The following is an 18,922-nucleotide window of genomic DNA, read 5'->3' as shown; positions in this document are numbered from 1 at the left end:
GGCAGAGACCTGTGAGTCCTGTAGGCCAGGTGCTCTGCTCTGCCCCTGGGAAGGTCCGTGCTAGCTTGGTTGCTGTTGACAGAGGTTGGGGACTGGCCTGCAAGGCAGTGGTACCAGCAGCTCCTCAGGTATTCAGTCCCCATGCTTTGTGTGCCTGTTCCAAGTACTTCTTCCTACTAACTTGGATCACCTCTGCTAAAATTTAAATCCACTGTTCCTTGTCATAAAGTCCATAGACATGGAGAACAACTTGCTGCAAAGAGAAGATGAATAGTTTTGTTTGCTTAATTTAAACTGTTGGTAAGTCTAATTATTGCCCCCTAAGTTTTCTGTTGCATAAGCTAAACAGATTCAATTTATTCGGTTGTCTTAGTAGGTTTTACTAAGTAGATGTTACCACTAACCACTTGTATTGTTCTCTAAAGAGTCATCGTTGGCCCCCCGTCTTTCTCAAAGTGAAAAAATAGAGGCCTTAATTAAAAAAAGTACATAACCCAATTTGCTACTGAAAATCCCTTTTTTAGAATTTTTACTACAACCTAGCAGTAAGACTGTAAGACCTTAAAAGTAAATATTTGCATATCAATGTAAGACACTACGTTGTTATTTTTAGTTGGTTTGATTATTAGATTCTGATTTAAATAGCTAGATTAAACTTTCCAGTGCTATGTCTAGAACTGTTTTACTGTGAAGATTAAGTGGCGTGAAATGACATTTTATTGCCTTCAGTCATTTGAAGTATCATTTCATATGGAACAATTCTTGTTGCAATGAGGTATGGCAGCCAGAAAGTTCTCTCTGCAACAGGTCAATACTTGTGGCTATTATATTAATTTCTATTGCTGATTAATGAAATAATTCTTATTTTAGTGCTAATTTGACTTGCTTTCAGACTAATGGATTTTAGTCGGTGCCTATATAAATGCCTTTGGCTTCAAAAGAAAGAAAAAAGTGCACTGAACCGTCATAGAAATGATTATGATGTAGTCCAGACAAATGAAATGTGCCTTGTCTGAAACCAATGAAGTGTTGGTTTTACAATAAGTAAATTTGACTGCAAACTGGGCTCAGACCAGAAGAGTGTCTCTATATAACTATATAAGAGTTATCATTTTGTATCTGTGGTAGAGCTACATTAATGTGTAACGTATGTGTGAACTGTGAATATTGACTGAAAAAATAGCTAACTGAAGAACAGCTTATTCAGTTGGTCATATTGTAAGCCAGTGATGTTCTGTTATTGGATATGACTGCAAATATAACAGCCAGAAACCAAGACCTTGTTGCATGTTATTCATAATTTTGACATTATGTGGTTATTAGATTGTACAGGCTATTGGATTTAAAAGGTTGATGCCAAATGGGGTACCCGCAGAAGAAAAAGAGACATTAAATACAGAGACATCTGCTCCCGTTTTCAAATAACACTAGTGAAATGGGGAGCACGTCACACTATTGCAGATGCTTTTTATTATTCAGAAGTAATAATTAAATGCAGTTTTTTCTGTGGTTGGTGATGAAAGAGCGAGAGCAACCTCAGAGGGGGGAAATGTTTCAGATTATGTAGACCACAACTGACTATTCCACAGCAGCACCACAAACCCTACGCTGGCTTGGCTTTTCATATTGTAATGGTATATTCAACCCATGTTTGCAAACCGCATTCCACCAAAGCCTGCCATGTGAATAGCGAGCTGATCAGTAACGTGTGCTGACGGGCATGGGTGGTTTGCAGTTCAGTTAGTGACTGCGCGTGTTATCTGTGACTAGAGGCAAACTATGTAGATGTTAATCTTCTAGTGCTATACAATAATGTTTCAGCCAAAATTATTAAAGGAAGCTATGTTTTAGAAGGTCATCCTTTGAAGTGGGGAGAAGTGCCGTGCAGAGGGACATGGCTGTTTCTCCAAAGCTCATTTTGAGGTAGCCAGACACTTGAATGGGGCTGTATAGGTATGGCAAGCGATTGGTTGTGGTTAGTGCCTTTTTTATCTCCTAATTGAAAAGATAGACATGTGTGCTTGTTGGTCAAAGGTTATCTGGAGTATAAGTAAACGCTTAAAGGATGCTAATTTAGAAGAATTCTGTGCATATTAACAATTGTGAGAATTGGGCATTTGAAGCCTGCTTTCATTATGATAAACCGGTGATTTAACAAGCTGGAGAAGGGAGACAACAACTGTGCATTTAATTCAAAATGGCTCTATTTTCTGTGCGACAAAGTTAAACACTCTGCCCACTGCGAAACGCAAAGAAATCCTGACTACATCTAGCTCCAGAAATGTGTAGAACTTGGGGCACAAGTTCACAGGGAGATGGGTGGTTGTCACTTGTAGGCTGTGCTGATACATTGCCAACATCAAGGTCAGGTTGTTTAAATACTTGACCGCAGCTGGAAGGGTTAACTCTCCTTACAGCAACAGCCTGTGCCGTTCCTAATGACAGCACGGTGGAGGTCAGCAGGGAGCTCAGGAGCCCATCCAGCCCAGCCCCTGCCCGAGCAGGCACCCAGAGCACCTTGACCAGGACCCTGCCCAGGCGACTTCTGGAGATCTCCCAAGAGGAGACCCCGCAGCCTTTGTGGATGACCTCTGGCAGTGCTCGGTCACTGCACAGTGAAGAAGTGCTCCCTGATGTTCTGGTGGAGCCTTCGTGTTCCAGTCTGTGCCCATTGCCTCTTGTCCTGCCACTGGGTACCTCTGAGAAGAGCCTGGCTCCATCCTCGTTTGAGATGTAGCACTTAGTGATATGGTTTAGTGGAGGACTTGGTAGTGTTAGGTCAGAGGTTGGACTAGGTGGTCTTGGAGGTCTCTTCCAACCTACGTGATTGTGTGATTCTCATTTGTAATCCTCCATAGCTGTATCCGGAGGAAAACACCCTCTTTTGGGGACTCTTCTTTGTTTCCCTGTCCATGTGCTGCTGAATGGTGTGCACAGGCTAAATAGCGCTGAATGCCTGAGACCAACAATTTGTCTCGTATTTCTGCTTATTGAGTTTGATAGTGATTTCTGTGAATGTGGGTTTGGGCATGTCATCCTAAGCAGTTCTTTTCCTTGAGGTGTTCTGGGAAGAGCATGAATTAATAATGAGGGTGGAAGGGAAGCGGTGGTATAAGAGTTAACTATTGCAATATTTTTGCCTGGTTGGCAATCAGCCTGTCTTCTTACGTTACTGCTTTCCTAAAAAGTTCCACATTAGAAGGGAGTTCCTGAAATATTTTTGCAGCCTGAGTTTGCCAGTAGCAATTTCCATTGTTCAGCCATCAGAGTGGAAGAGAGCAGTCAGTATTTGTTGACCTAAGCTGTCACCAAAGATGACCTTACCTCCTGATTTTCGCTAATATCGATGCAGTTTTCAGTGCAAAGCTTTGCATTGCACAATGTTTTCCATTGCTGAGGACTAAAGAGAACCTACGCTATCCAGAGAGTCCTAAACCATATCCATTCATCTGAATGGATGGTGGCTGTAGGAGACCTGCTGTACTAGCAGAAGAGGCAGCCACCGTCAGGAAATGAATAAGGCAAGTCACTTCCCATGTAGTTTAGTTCCATTATGTGATGCAGAGTGAAGGGCTTAGAAAAGATATCAGTACTACCTTCATGTTACACTGTCAGTTCTTGTTCCTAAGTCAATCTGTTGTGTCTACAGGTTCCCCAGAGGATAGAAGAGCAAAGCGATGCCTCTGAAGATAGCAGTGCAGGAATCCCAGGCATGTGGGGAAGTTGGGGCCCCTGGTCTGCCTGCTCTAGGAGCTGCAGTGGAGGTGTGATGGAGCAAACACGGCCCTGCCTCCCAGCATACTACCGCGAAAGGGGCTACCGACGGCCAGGGCGGCAGTACCCGGCCTCGGAGAGAACTCTTGCTCATCAGAATCCCCGCCACCGCGAGGACTCACTGAGTGCTTATCCTGGCCACGTCATTTCTGCCATCCGTACGTCTGTGCCGCTTCACAGGAATGAAGAGCAGCAGCTTTGGGCTGGCCTTCGGGCCTCTGTTTCTTCAGGAGGCCACAATACCAGCCACCTGAGCAGGGCAGCTCTGCGAGGCAGCCGGCATTCTCAGTCCCAGAGGCATAACGCCAAGGCAGAAAAGAGGTACGGTGTCTGTGCACACGTTTTATTCTTGCTATGAATGATATATGTAAAGAATGGCACATCACAGTAGAGTCAATATTTTTTAATACCTATGGAAAAGTCATTAAAGATTAAGGCTGACTTTCATAATGTTTGCCATCTTCTGTGAAAAGCAGGAATCAAACCTATGTTAATTACTGATATGATAATACCCCTGGACACATATAATAATTTCACAGTTGTGCTAAGAAGCTTACTTTATTTCTCTTTAAAATTTGGTTTACTGAGATATTTTTCCTTTTCTGTTACTTATTTGATGCTCCCATCACCTTTGTAAAAATAAAAATCTTAAGTAGTAGCTTTATCATTAGATTCTTAACTTCAAGACCCATTCTATTTTTAATTGATTGAAAAAAAATTTTTGTGAAACATTTTGGGAAGAATGGCCACCTGTCTGTTCACTTTTTCTAATCAAAACTGTGTTTTTGTTTTGCTTTTTTTTTCTCAGAAAGTTTCTATTTTGGGCTTTCTGTTTCCCTTTGTTTTCTACCACCTCTTTTAGCAAAATTTCCTGTTTGAAACAAAAATAAAGGGGGGGGGGTGGAGTGGGTTTTAATACGTATAATATTTTAAACAGTCTACCTGTTGCTATCAACTTTTTAGTATTTGCTGTTCAGTCTTTAAGGCTGGATGGAACTGTGCTGTTACAATTGATTTCAACAACCTCTCCTTTCTGGAAAAACGCTTTGTTCTCTTCTTAGATACCAGTCTGCCATTTGTTGCAGCTAAAACTATCAGGTTTTTATATACGTGTATGAAAAGAAAACAGATGTGTTTCCAGTTTGGAAACTGAGGAGAACAGGCATGGAAGATCCCCTGGGAGGGAGTGTTCCTGAAACTTCTGTATTCTGTCTTTCCTCAGATTATGTGTTCCAGCAGGTGGAAGTTCTCTGCTTCTTTCCCTCTCAGCCCTCTTCTGGGAGATGTGTGGAGTGATTTTTATTTGTGTGTGTGTGGTGGTACTTTTTTTTTTAAAAAAAAAAAAGCATACAAAACCTCTTTCTTATCTGCTTCTTTAGGATTCTTAGGTGAAGCAGTCAACCATAATTCCCTCTCCTTTTTCAAGATCTCTTACTGGCCCTAGCCAAAAAAAGCAATGTTACCTTGAGGCAATATTCTAGCCTGACGCAATTAAGACAGCATGACTCTTCATTTTCTGGTGATAAAGACATCCTCGGTCCCTGCAAGAAACTTTCTCTGTCTAAAATAATATTTGAAATTGGAAATTAAACTGTTTTCCTTCTGTTTGTCTCAATGAAACTTAAATTTCAAAGAGTGGGACCAGATGTTCAGATGCTGATCATCCTAGGTGTTGGCCGTTCCCTTTAATCACTGCTCTTTCTTTCAAAGCCATGCAAACGGATAGCCTCGAAGTTCCGAGAATAACTTTAATGTTGCACTGATGATCTTACAAGAACTCCGAGAATGCCAGAGGTAGACTTCTATGAGCAGTGTTAACAAGACCAAATTGAGAGAAAAGTCGTATTTTCTTTCTTCTGTTTTCCTACTTAATCGTTTAGCATAATGCATTTCTGTTCGGAGCTGCACAGCGTAACAGATACAGGTTGTAGTACATAGCTGAGTTATTACTAATGTTGGAAGCTTGGCCTTGAACCATCGGCACAAAGTCATTCAAAGCCTGTTTGCTCCAGCCCCTTGGCACTTTCTGTCTCCAAGGAAATCCCAGCTGGCCTGGCCTCTGCAGCAGACCTACCAGGCTGCGGGCACAGCTGGGCTTCCCTCCCCTTGGGCTCTGCCTTGCTGCTCTGGTGGCCTCTGCAGGTCGGGAGAGACTGGAACAGTTTGAAACAACTGCTGCACTTAAGGCCGGAAAGGGAGAGGACAATGAGCAGAAAATAAATCTGACTGCTTGCAGAGGTGAAGCTATTTCCTAGTAAATGCCTTGCAATATGAAATACTGAAATGACTGTAATGTCTGTTATGGCTCCACTTTCCTGCATGATGGAGGTCTTTGCTTTTGAAGACCGCAGTGCTTTCCTATGCACAATGCAAGCTTCTGTACCACTGCAGATATCCACCCCCGCTGCCCTTACACTGCCCCTTGGCAAAAGACTGTGGATTTAAGGTCGGTGTTTTAATCTTATTTGCGTAATAAGTTATTTCCATCTTGTATTAGGAGGGTCCCTGGTGGTTTTAAAGCCTGCAGTATTGCATAACTTTCAGATTCTTTGGTGGTGACTGTGAAAACAGAATGAGAAGAGAAATGTTACTTGAAAATGAAATTGTAGGAATGACAAACCTAGCAGTTTCCCTTAATTTACAAAGTCCAGAGGACAAACCTTCTTTACAAAGAAGATTGCTAGTCCTGTTGGTGATAAGGAAAATGAATTTCAAAATGTAAGTTACTTTAGATAGGATTTTCTTGCTGTGGAACAGTGTTAAATGTTCACCGAATGGTTGATAATGGAAAATGACATCAGGCTATTAGGAAAAAAAATCTGTTTTCACAGTGTATACAGTCAGGGAAAACTTTCAGGGATATTTCTATTTGCTGTATTGGACTGTATGAAAGCTGTAATTTTAGGAGACTTTCATAAAACAATAAAAGAGGGATGAACGTTTGTGACTGAGATAAGCTCACACTTGACAGCGTGGTAAAATGAAATGGGATGGCTTCCAAGGCAAACACATTTTAACAGCAGTCCTTCAGAGCAGCCAAATATATTTGTATCATTTAGCAACAAGTGGAAAAGTTCTCTGCCTACTTCCAGGCAGCTGACAAAGAACTGTTCAGTTCCTCTAGCAAAGCTCAACATATAATTTATCTATCATAAACTGTAAAGTACCTTGTCTGTGAAGAAGGATATTCACATTTTCAGTTTTTGAATGCTAGTTCATGTGTGTTTAAGTTAGGCTTTAGAAACCACAGCTCCACATGAAGCTTGGATTTGAGGTACCTACAGCCTACCGAGAAGCCTAATGTAAAGTCGTGTGAAGTACATTTAGCCATGTAAAGTTTAAGTGTTTTCCTCTTTATCAATGTGCTGTAAATGGAGTTCTTGCATAACTGAAATGTGCTAGGAAATGATAGTCACTGGAATGAGGATGGAAACACAGAAAGAAGCTGCTGGTTCTCTGGGTTGTCCGCTGGAAAAGGAGAGGAGCTCTTCTCAGCTTTGAAGAGTGGAGTTCCCGTTAGCACAGCCTTGTTTTCTACTACTTCCGGACAAAATGTGTGGAGCATACCGTACAAGGAGAAAAAACAAGAATGAGGAGATGATGTAAAAATATGAAAGTATTTAGGCATCTTTAAAGAGAGGCACATATGGAAAAGTAATAAGGGCATGCCAAAGGATGACAAATGGTTTAAGAGCGAAAATGCATCTTGAAAGGCAATATCATTCGTGGACTAGGTTACAGTACTTATTAAATGTTGCATTTCTAAGTCTCTTTTTTGGTGAGAGAATTGTTGGTTTCTCTTCTCTACATGCACTTGCTGACTGTGCTTGGCTCCACGTTGTTTCAGTGTGGGGCTCACCCATCGCGCATCCATCACACACACAGACCCTCAAAGGGCAGTTTGAATTGTCAGCTACTTTCCAGCATTAAAAATACTTGGATTAGACCATTAAGAGGCAGCTGGACTTGCTTATTTTCCAATTTTCAGCTATCTCAAGCAACTGTTAGGATGCTTTGCAACTGCCACCTTTACTTTCTCTGCAAGTGGATTTTCATGGTGGAGAGGCAAAACCTCTGTGTCCATCTGTAAGTGCTGAGGGTGCTTTGTGCTGGGTTAAACACCAACATATGTGGTTCTTACTGGCAGAAAGAAAAAATAACATTCATATTAGGTTTATCAACAGGATAATGAAATAAATAGGTTTAGATAAATAGCGCATGCTTAAAGAAATATGTTGTTAAGGAAAGGGTTTCCCTAAAGCTCTTTTTGTATTTGGAAATGGATAGAGAGGAAAGCTGTGCACTGAGGATATAATCCAAAAATCATCAAGTCCGCACACGGCCGTAGCTCTGTGGTCTTTGTTCTGCTGCCAGCCGCTGACGTGAAAGTCTGCTGTGCTACCCGGTGCCCTGCGTGTGCTTCGAGGGCTGTGGGCAATGGGAAGGAAGAGTGTCAAAGCAGTTTCCTTATGAAGGAAGCTCCTTTCATGGATGGTTTGACCAGGCAAATGTGGGCCATTTGGTCGGCAGGGCCAAAGTTAACCTCTGAAGGCACAATTCGGTTGTTATTTCCTTACCCAATGTAAGCATCGTTAGCTGCGTGTTCTGGTCTAATTGTTATTCCCTGTTCTAGTCAGCTCCAATTGGTAGAGGTGGACAGAAGTTGACCCTCAGGTTCAAGAAAGTAGTATTTTCTCCAGTTCTCAGGCTTTATATTTATTGGCGTGGGCGTTAGGTCGCTTTCATATTTGGACTAGAAACCCCAGCTCAAGTACTAAGCCATCTCTCCTTTTGTTATTTTCCTAACAGAAAGAAAACGTGATGCACTTCATCCCAAACCCACCACAGTTATAAAAGCTTATTGGGGGTCGATGTGCGTGCAGGAGGAAGGCAGAGAAGGATTTGATCCTGTTCTGAGGAAATATTTTCCAGAAAAATCTAAGAGCAACAGTAGTAATCAAAGAATTCTTTTTGGTGGCACTTGGGGGGATTTAAAGCCATATGAGAAAGATGTTTATTTTCCTTCTGAATAAAATTCCAAACAACTTCTAATAGCAATAAAGAGCTCCCTGTGAGGAATTTCCTGGCAAAACGAACAGCGAACTGAAGCTGTTGTGACCTCAGGTTGACTTTGTGCTGTCCCACCTCTCATCGGGTTATTAATCCCCGCAATAGGCTCTGGGTCTCGCTTATTATTACCTAATTACTATCAGGTTTTTTTATGCTACTGTGAGCATACTTTGAGTGGTATTACCAAAACTGAAAACCTAGCATGATATTATTATTGCAAGCCAGCCCTGACACTTTCTCGCTCCTACTGCTGAACATTTTGGGCTTTCCTGAAGTAGGGTGCTGGAGGACAGGCGGGGAAGCGAGAACGCTGTTCGTGTACCATCAGGCACGCCACGGTGCAGTTTTCCAGTGAATTACTGAGAGGTCAGAAAGGGGTAGAAATGCAACAAAGCTCCCATCACGTTTTTGATACATCTCAACAGGGTTATGCGCTTCCTTGCACCGAATGGTGACGTTATTCAATCAAACCTTGAAGACAAAGCTCAGGGGCAGAACCTGTAGACTCACAATGAAAATTTCATGTGATCAGAGGCGTTATTCTGGTCATAGAAAAAGAAGACCGTAGAATCTGGGTTCAAGTTACGAAGTCCTAACTCAGCGTTGACATGATACAAATGAGGTTACGTAGCACTTGCTGGGAGATAAGCAAAAGCCAAGGTGGGAAGTTTGTGTACTAATAAATTACTTCTGTGCTAGACAGGGCTATTAGTCATGATCTCTGAGGATGGAAAAAATCATTTGCGATAGTCCAGGTGTATCTGTCTTGTATTAATTCAAGCTGTTGAGACCTGCTCCCAAGAGACAATTTACCTAGTGACATTTTTCATATTCTATCAGGAAAACTATTTTGGCCTATAATACTTTACAGAAATGACAGAAGAATCATCCCTGTCAAATATACTCACAGCAGTTTTAATACTCACATGCATACTCAGACACAACACGTGTTTTTATAATCATAATGGATTGAAGGGTATCTCTTTAAAAACAGATAGCATAACATCAATTTCTGAAATCCTTCTTTTCCTTTTTTGACTCCTACACAAAATTAAACCAACTTGGTTTTGTGATTTTGGGGGGAGTGGGAGGATAGTGAATATCCAGAAATCATGCTGAGGTTACAAGAGATGTAAACCAAATGACTTAGTTACATTGGTTTAGGTACCTTGATAATGAAAATCAGAGTAAAAGCAATGCCTACACCAATTTAATTGCAATGAAATGTGTTGATGAGGTGTGAATAACATGGTATAATGCGGCAAACAAATTTGGTGATGATGGCTCCACTTTCTAATGTGTGACATTATTCTCAGCAGGGGTGGTTTAACTCTCTTGTGACCAGACATGTGGCAAAGATAACTGCTCACCACTTTAAGGCTATTTTCTAGGTCAGTGAGCAGATAGGCATGCGTTTTCGTAACGTTAAACAGAGTCAAAGGTCTCCCTTCTTTCATTCATGTTGAAATGATTTTCTCCAGATTGATTTAGAGCTGGTGAAAAGTGAGTATCTGGAATGCAAAACTGCACGGGGCTGTGGTACAGTACTGAGAGGTGATACACAGTGGGCTTTCATGTGGATCAACCTGATTGTTGAGAGCTTCCCCTTCTGAGCAGAGGGAAATACGTTCCCCAGCACCAGTATATCATTTTCATTGTTAATGATGCCTGTGAAGGAATCTGCAAAAATACTATGAGGTACAAACCAGGATAAGACAGTTTATTTTGTGAGTTAAGAAAAGGCAGCCAAAAATGAGGGGTGGACAGTCTTTTTAAAGTAACCCTTATTAGCTGTGCGTCTAAGAACATTTAAAATGTGCTGGAAAATTGAAAGCAGTAGGAGGGCTAGAAAGCAAATGATTGAGTAGGACAGTTGTAGGTCAGTTACAGTTTTCACATATGAAGGAAAAAAGCAGTATCTGAAAATTTTAAGGATGCTTTTTTAGGAATAATAAAAATAATAAAGTGCATTTGAAAATACATATACCCACACTTAGCCTGTAACAGAAACTTGTGTAACTAGGATCTCTTTTTTAATTTATTTTTTTTTTCCACTCCATTTAAAGTTAAAGTTTCATGTCCGCAAAGACTTCTTGGTCTCCACTTACTTTTTGTTTAATTACATTTCATGTGTTGGAACAAAATTTTAATAAATTGACTGCTGATAGGAATAGCAAATAAGTCACTTTTCTTCAGAAACAAGATCAGTGCAACTTGAACTTATTAAATACTTGAACTGAATGCAAATGGGTAGTGTCCTTTACAAGTTGTCAGTTATAGTAATGTGTGCTCCTAGATAATATTTTGGAACATAGCAAAATATCTAGGTTAAATCTTGCTATGGTTATCCGCAGATTGAAGTTAGAATGTATGTAACTGATTTAGGTGAAGAGGATTTGACCCACAGATTTAAATATGCCTACAGTCCTTTTAAAATCACTCAGGGTAGTAGGAACTGAAATGTAAGGCTTTGACAAGGCTCTAAAGGGTTGAACTCATTTAGGACTGAATTTCTAGTGGGAATCAGAGATGCATACTTTTGGAATATTTCATTTACAAACAGAAAATGGAAAAGAATTACACAATCAAAAGCACAAATCCCCAGGTGAGAAGAAGAAAGGAGCCCAAAGTATGCCTGGTTCCTGGGCACCCAGAGCAGCATCAGGCTGTGTGCGCGGTTGGCTGAGCCAAAAATCTTGACCAAAATCTCAACAAAATTAAAAGAAGGTGCCCGGTGTTTGTTTGGCATCAATCTGAATGCTCTGTGATGAGCTGCTGTAGCTTTCCATAACGGTGGTGGTTGTGACTGGGCATGCAGGCAAGGAAATTGTCTGTCATGGTTTACAGAATATTGCCTTTCAGTAGGAAGGAGTAAATCTGGATAAATGAAACAGCACAAAGCCTGCGGTTGGTGAGCAGTTTTTCCTCCTCAGGCCTGGTGAAACTGGTGGCTCGGGGAATTGCCTTAGGGAGCAAAAGTCCTAAGAAAATTATTACTACATTGTTCCCTGAAAAACTGAGCAAAAGGTTGGTAACTGGAAAGGGAGGGAATTAGCAGTTGCTTTGGGTTCGTTTTAGGCATCATTTCAACCGTAGGACAAGTCTTTTGTGGTGTCATCAACAAGATGTTTGCTAATGTTCAACCTTGCAGCTCTTCATTTACAAGAGAAGTGTTCTGATAGAGAGATAAGTTGAAGGATTTAATGCAAAGCTCATGTAAAACGCATTCCTTACTTTGTCTGACATCAGAGGAGAAAGAAATCAAGTTATGCTTCAGATGGAAGTGAGCCAGGGAACCTCTGTTTAGAGAGCTATGGGAGAAGTATAAGGAGAAATGAAGTGATGGAAAAAGGGAAAGAATGAAAAGATATGTATGAGAGTGGCTTTGTGAAGAGCACTTCAGAGAGCAGGTAAAAGCCTAGGAAATCTGTAATTTTACTTGTGTATTTTAAAGATGTTATGTATCCTTGGTTCAAAGAGGGTTTCTGTCAATATAAATAACCCTCCCACCAGCTCAGGAAGTACTTCATTCTTAGTGAACCTCAAGAACACTTGAGGTTCAAAGCATTGTTCTTAGATGGTAAGCTCTGAGGCAATGATAATGCATTTATTTGCCTGTTGAAGGACACGTATGTGTGGGGCTACAGTTAGGAAAAGCTACTGCAACAAAGTCCCTTTTTGTTGCTCAAAATGTGCTGTAAAAGTTCTTGGTATTCTCAGCTGACTTGTCCCTAACATGAGAGAAATTGCAAATGATGAGACTGATAAGAATACTAGCCAATAATACATATTTTAACATATAATTGCTACAGTCCTTACACTAACAGCTCAAAGACTGATTTCTTGTACTTGTCTGGGCAAATGTGTTTTTGAAATCAAGAATATATTTAGGTTGGCTTAAGTTTAAAGGTGCTCATCACTTTGTTTTTCAAAGTGCTAAACAGATTTGTCTGAACTATCAGGGAGGTGTGTGTGTATGTGGGAATTACGCCTAACAAGATTGCCAGATCGGCACTAAACAGCTGTTATGCCTCTCCTTGAGATAAACACAATAGATCAGAGATGTCTACTGGCTATGGTCTGACATGAAACACTTTGTGCTGTTACTTGCTTTTCAACGTATATTTTCTCTAAAGCAATAATTTGCCTTTAGATGATAACTCTGTTCTTGGTGGCATTTTCCCCCTCTGGTTTTCCATAGCAAAAGCTTTGTCAGAGTTGTTTAAAGCTCACATCTTGCTCGTTCTGGGTTTTCAGTGTTTGCCTGGGAGATGTTGGCTGTAGTTGTTAAACTTCGCTTCTGTGGCAATACATCCTCAACATCCTACTCATGCTCATCTTAACCATTGTTATGTTAAGAAAGATGAGCCCATTGGTTTTTAGCATACCTAGATATGCATCGTCTCCTGCTTTAAAATGTCACTCTAGCTTAAGTCTGGGTAGGACACAAGGTTTAGGGGGTGCTGTTACTTGCCGATTCTTTTTTCTTCCTTTACTTGTTGCAGGAAATGAGAATGCAGCCCAGCTCTGACCTGAGTTGTGATGATGGTTGGTTGGTTGCTTGGTTTGCTTGTTTGTTTTAAAGAATTTTAAAAATGGGGAAAAAAAAAAGGGAGGAAAAAAAAAAAAAAGAACAATAAAGAGGAGCTTTCCAAACCATGTTTTGAGGAGGAGGAGTGAATAATGAGGGTCATGAGAAAGAATTAGTAAGTATAAGTCCTGCTGTCAACTGAAAACTCCCAAAGAGCCATCAGGGCTTCACCTACCTCCGTCTCCTACCAGCAGATCAGAGCTGGTTTGAATTAGCACAAATCAAACAGTGACACCAAGGTTAGTTCAATTCTGATTATGAAGTTTCTGCCCTAAGAAATACAAAAGCCAATTACCACCAAGCTATTTTTACAATCTTCTTAATTGCATTGCAACAAACTACATTCCTAATTTTTAAGGATGTTGCCAAGTGTGAAGGAAAGGTGCTTTAAGGCAAAACAGACAGAGCTAAGAATAGTTTCCATCTAGGCAATACTGGTTTAAATGAGTGCATAAACACTAATAAAAATGTTAATAATTAGACATTGAGTATTCCACTTTGTTTCCAGCAGTTTGTATGTTGAAAGAAATGTGAAATTCCCAGCTACAAGCAGTTAACCTTCCGTTTCATAGGAAGGGTGTTCCAGTGAAAATTCCAGACCATAATTACTGCACCACCTGAGCAGAATGAAACTTGTATTCAGTAGCACACTGCGGCTGTAGTTGGGTTATGCTGGCCCTGGCTGTTCTGAGGAGTGGACTCACCCTGGGTGAGCCTTGATGCAAGCAGTCATGGCATCAGAAGGGTGCTGGCATCTTAGGATACCAGAAATGGTGCCTCATTTCTTCATCTTCTTTCAACGCCATTTTCTGGTTACGGTGTAGAAGGAGTAGTCAAGATGAAATAGTAACTAACAGTACTTGTTGTAGTAACTGTTGTTACTGCTTTAACTTCTTAGAAGCTGTTGTTGAATGGTTGTTGCAGCAATCAACCATTTTACAAGAAAATGTCTTCCTTCAAAATCATTTTTTCCTAGTTTCTGCAAATAAGTTGGTGAGTTGATCCCAGCAGCTTTTGGACACTTCGTGCCCTCAACAATGAGTCTGTCTTTCCTATAATATTTATGCTATATTTAAGACTGGGATTTGTGTACTTCATTGTCTTATTCCAGGCTGGGGAGTCCTGGTTTGCGTGCAGTTTCTTACATATCCTTCAGTTCTTATGCATGACCCTGAAGTGGAGATGAGCGGTCAAACATCGGTCTCATTTCTGACCTCTTGCTCGACCTCTGCAAGACTGCCAGGCAGCACTTCCTCGCGGCAGGTCAGACATGTCCAGCTGTTCCTCTGTGGAAGATTCTAGTGTTTGTTGCTGCCATAAATTTGGCATTTAGAAGGCTGAGACAGAAGCATATTCCTACCCTTCTACTGGTCTGCAAATGGCTTGTTGCTGTTACTCTCAGCTTTCTCCCCCCACTAATGCCAAATGCAAGCAACCTGACTAGATCATAAATTTCAGGAGCTGATTGTAACAGACCTGGCAGCCTCTGTGTGCCTGCAAGGGCACTGGCATGAAGCAGGCCATCGTGCACTTTGGGACAGCAGCCCACGTAGTCTGTGCTCCCTGCAATGAAACGTTGCCTTCCTCCGTGCCAGGAGCTGCTGCTGAATTTTGGGTCTTGGACCCTTCAGGTTTGGTGTGGTCGGCTTGACGAGAAAACTGGTTTTGGTCAGACTCCTTAGAGACTGGGGCCAGTGAGAATAAGGTCTTGAATCTATTTTCCAAGATGAACCACTTTGCTCCAAAATCTCAGGTGCATCGCAAGAACTCTAATACCGAAGTTTTTCCAAAGTGACGAAATATGACCAGAAATCTCAAGAAAGGAGGACTTTTTTTTTTTTTTTAACTTGATTTTACTCTTGTTTGGAAATTAAGGGTTATGTTAAAAATGAGAAATGGCAGCAACGTAGGAGAAGCCAATTGATATGGCCATTTACAAATAAGCAAAGAAGCAAACAACATACACACAAAACTGTGCTCATTTAAATCCCCTTGTTTTTAGTCTCATATTCTGAACTAATTGCCATTCATAATTTCTTTATATTTCCTCTCCTGTCTCCTTACAGGAAGCTAATGGAAGCTAATTTTCCCCTCCCTTAATACCAGAAACCTTCGTACTGCTTTTCTCTACTGTAACCACCGAAAACCCACCTCAGCAATGACCATCACGGTCACAGAGCAGATTAACTGGTATAAACAGCCCGAGAGTGCTGGCCGCTTATCTGCCAGGGTAAATCAACACTCTTGTTCACACATCCTTGAGCCAGGAAGATTGATTAAAAGCCCCACGTGGCCCCAAAGCTAGAATGTTAAGTAAAGGACTTCCACGGTTTCCATGTAACAAGAGTCTGGGGAGAATGTAAGACTGAGGAGGAAAACAAACACAAGAAAAAAACAAACCCAACGAAAAGTCTTTGATCTGGTGACTGTCTGATACCTGTAGCGTTGCAGTTTCTAGAAAACAAGAATGTCAATTTATCGCCTCTGTTTTTCACTGCAGTTCAAGTCTATTATTTTATATGTATTAAAGTATATAAATATATTTTATGGACAGAAGGCAAATGACCTTTTCTAAAGTGTGTCTCCCTTCCTGAGCTGCAAAGGTTAACCAGAACAGCTGTATTCACAGATTGCTCTCAACTGGGAGAAATATTTTTGTGAACTTTTTTCTTCAGACTGCTGCAGTAGAACAAGACCTGGTGGGACGCTGAGCTGCACAGGATGGCAAGGAGAACGAGTGCAAGTGGGCCTGTTGCTTGCAGATAAAATTCCAGGCTTAATCCTCTTCAACACTATGACCCAAATGTCGTATTACTCGTTTCATTTGTAATTTGGAGGGGAGTTTCTAGACTGGGTCCACTGAGTTTCTGTGGGTGTGTGGGAGACGGAGCTTTCCAGCGAGCACCTCCCGGCTGGCTCAGGGCTCTGTGCCCAGAGGTGGGGCACGTCCGTGGCTGGACAGCATCACTGTGTGATGCTGTTTTCAAGTCCTGTGTCTGAGTTTGTCCATCGCGATCCATTAGGAATCAATGAAACTCCTTGGGTCCTGGGTGCTGGTGAGCAAACTCTCAAGCTGTTGTCGTAGTTGTGCATTGTACAACATGTGCTCAGGTAGGGGATCAACCTCAGCGTTGAGGACAGCAGATGAGGACATCTCCTTTGAGACACTCTCTCCTCAAATACAGCTCTCGTGCCTTTGGTTTTTCCTTACTATACTTCTCATATGTGGTTTTATTCATGCTTAACATGGCCCAAAACATGGGGTTTTCAGTAAGTGAAAAGAAGATTCGTGTTCAAGAGAGCAGGCCTCAAACTTCTGTTTCTGTCAAACATTTATATGTTTTAGTAATGTACCATGAAAGGTGGGCTTTTATCTTGAAAACATAAATTGGCAGGTCATGAATTATTAATTGTGTTGCTAATCCATACCTTGTGTATCTTTAAAGAAAACAAAAACTAAAATTTAAATCTGCTGGCCAGAGGGAGGAAAAAATAAGTTCTGTACCATAATAAGACTCCTGTGTTTGTCATCCTTTCCAGATATGTTTTAGTAATATTTTGATCTTCCCCATCCTTTTTCTCTCTGTTTATATTTGAGTAGCAAATGAGGCAGAACCACAGGAGGCCTTTTAAATGGATAGAAAGTGTTTAATGATCTTTGCCTACTGCATTCAAATGTTCCTCTGTCGTTACCCAAATCCACAGTAGGGATTCCCTTCTGTTATGTATCTCAGGCTCCTCAGAAACATGGTTGTGAGTTTCAGGAATATGGCTTTGATTCTCAGAATTTCCATCTTAAAGGAGAGTCCTACGGATTAAAAGAACACCAATGTTACCACCCCACTGTTGCTTTGCACTGAGTAACTTAGACAAATAGCAAGTTATGTGAGTACCCAATAGCTCATTCACTTATTCGTTCAGTAACTGTTTTCTCTCTCTCCCTGTTTTTAGAAGCAGAAACAGAAATCCTATTGGTCCAGGAAAGTATGGATATGGAAAAGTGCCTTACATTTTGCCTTTACAAACTGACACTGGTCAGCAGCCGCAGAAACTTCGGAGGCAGCGACAGTCATCGAGGAACCACGCATTTCATCAGAGTCCAAGTCTCATGAACTCTTACAGCCAGTCAGCTAGCCCTTCACTTCAACATGGGAATCTTTATCAAGAAGAAGGGGGGCCTCAAGCTGGACACCAAGTCCTGGGACCCTCAGTTTATCAGACATCTTCATTTCCAGTCTCTCAGAACTTGTTTCATAGCAGTGACTCAAGCCATCATGGGTCTGCATCCCATCAGGCAGTCCAGGGTCAGCCCCAGCCTCAAAGGGCTGCAGCTATTGTGTGCGTTGGCACCTACAAGCAATATAAACTCTGCAACACAAATGTAAGTCTGGATTTCTTATATTTAATTTTGGGCAGCTGTTGGTTTTCCCTAATGTGCTAAATGTTCATATAGTCAAGAAGTTAAGTTGAGCACTGGTTTTTAATTTTTTGAGTATTTTTCATGTACTTACTCTAAAAGTGTCTTGGTGAATACTAAAAGTAGATGTGTAATGTAGTAGTTATCTAAAAACATCCCTTGAAAGATTTAAAGCAGTCACTAAAATGTACCAGTGTGTGCAATTCTGATTCGATAGACAGAGAAACCAAGACACAGAAATGTTGAACTTTTTTTTTTCCATGCAAGAAATGAAAAACTGGCATTGGAATATACCATATTATGAAGGCTTCCTACTTCTCAGTCCCCTAAGATAAGGCTATCATTCTGGAAGGGCTGCTAAGGATCTAAATAGCATTAGGGCCAGTACCCAGTAGCTTTGATCACATAAGTATCTTTCTATGGTGCTGTGTGCATTCTGGAGCAGATGCTACTTTTATTAGCATCTGAACTCAGTGCTTTGATTTTGGCCTCCTAGCTTATTGGAGAGAAAATCTGTTCTGCGTTAATTTTAAAATAAAACTGAGTGTGTTATTGCTTCATTCAAAAATGTTTGGCTGGGTGTAGCTCTCTGCTCTGGGGCAGTCTCCCATTGTATGCGGGAAGCCAGTGAGGTTTTAGTATTTCTCCACACAAGCAATTTCTACCATGCTAAAGTATTCTGTTCCTGGCTGTGTCACTTAAGTATTTCCTGAAGTATCTCATCTTAATACTTGTGTCTTACTGGGGCCACAAATGTAATGTCATGTTGCAAATGTTGAGAAGCTCCTCTGTGGTTATTAGAAGCAGGGTGCTCAAGCGTGCTCTCAGTGTGCTGACACATCAGGCCACGTATGTCTGAGTGAACGTGTGATTCTTCTGCCTGTTTGAAATCCTGTCGCATTTAGTGGAAGGCTGCACAGTGCAATGCAGTAACAGAACATACCATCAGGATAACAAAAAAGTAACTTAAGCAGGTCAGATGAATGTCTTTTGCCTGGTAGTCTAGTGGTTATTGCATTTGCTTTATTTAGGAATAAAGTCCATTGATTGAGCCCAGAGAAGTTGATTGA

General features: G+C 41.1%; 1 protein-coding gene across 2 annotated transcripts in view; it reads left to right on the top strand.

The window, feature by feature from the left end:
- The window catches only part of THSD4 (thrombospondin type 1 domain containing 4), a 297,164-nt gene that overhangs the window by 48,545 nt on the left and 229,697 nt on the right, over positions 1–18,922 (top strand). For both annotated transcript variants that reach the window (XM_005025428.6, XM_027467115.3), the window contains 2 exons: positions 3,650–4,095; positions 17,387–17,816. In XM_005025428.6, the coding sequence (XP_005025485.2) occupies positions 3,650–4,095; positions 17,387–17,816 (876 nt within the window). The remainder of the gene's footprint in view (positions 1–3,649; positions 4,096–17,386; positions 17,817–18,922) is intronic.

The sequence above is a fragment of the Anas platyrhynchos genome, chromosome 11, assembly GCF_047663525.1.
Source record: "Anas platyrhynchos isolate ZD024472 breed Pekin duck chromosome 11, IASCAAS_PekinDuck_T2T, whole genome shotgun sequence".
In the NCBI taxonomy this organism is placed as follows: Eukaryota; Metazoa; Chordata; class Aves; order Anseriformes; family Anatidae; genus Anas; species Anas platyrhynchos.
Note: the sequence above shows the minus strand (reverse complement) of the source record. Positions and strands in the feature narration are given on the sequence as shown.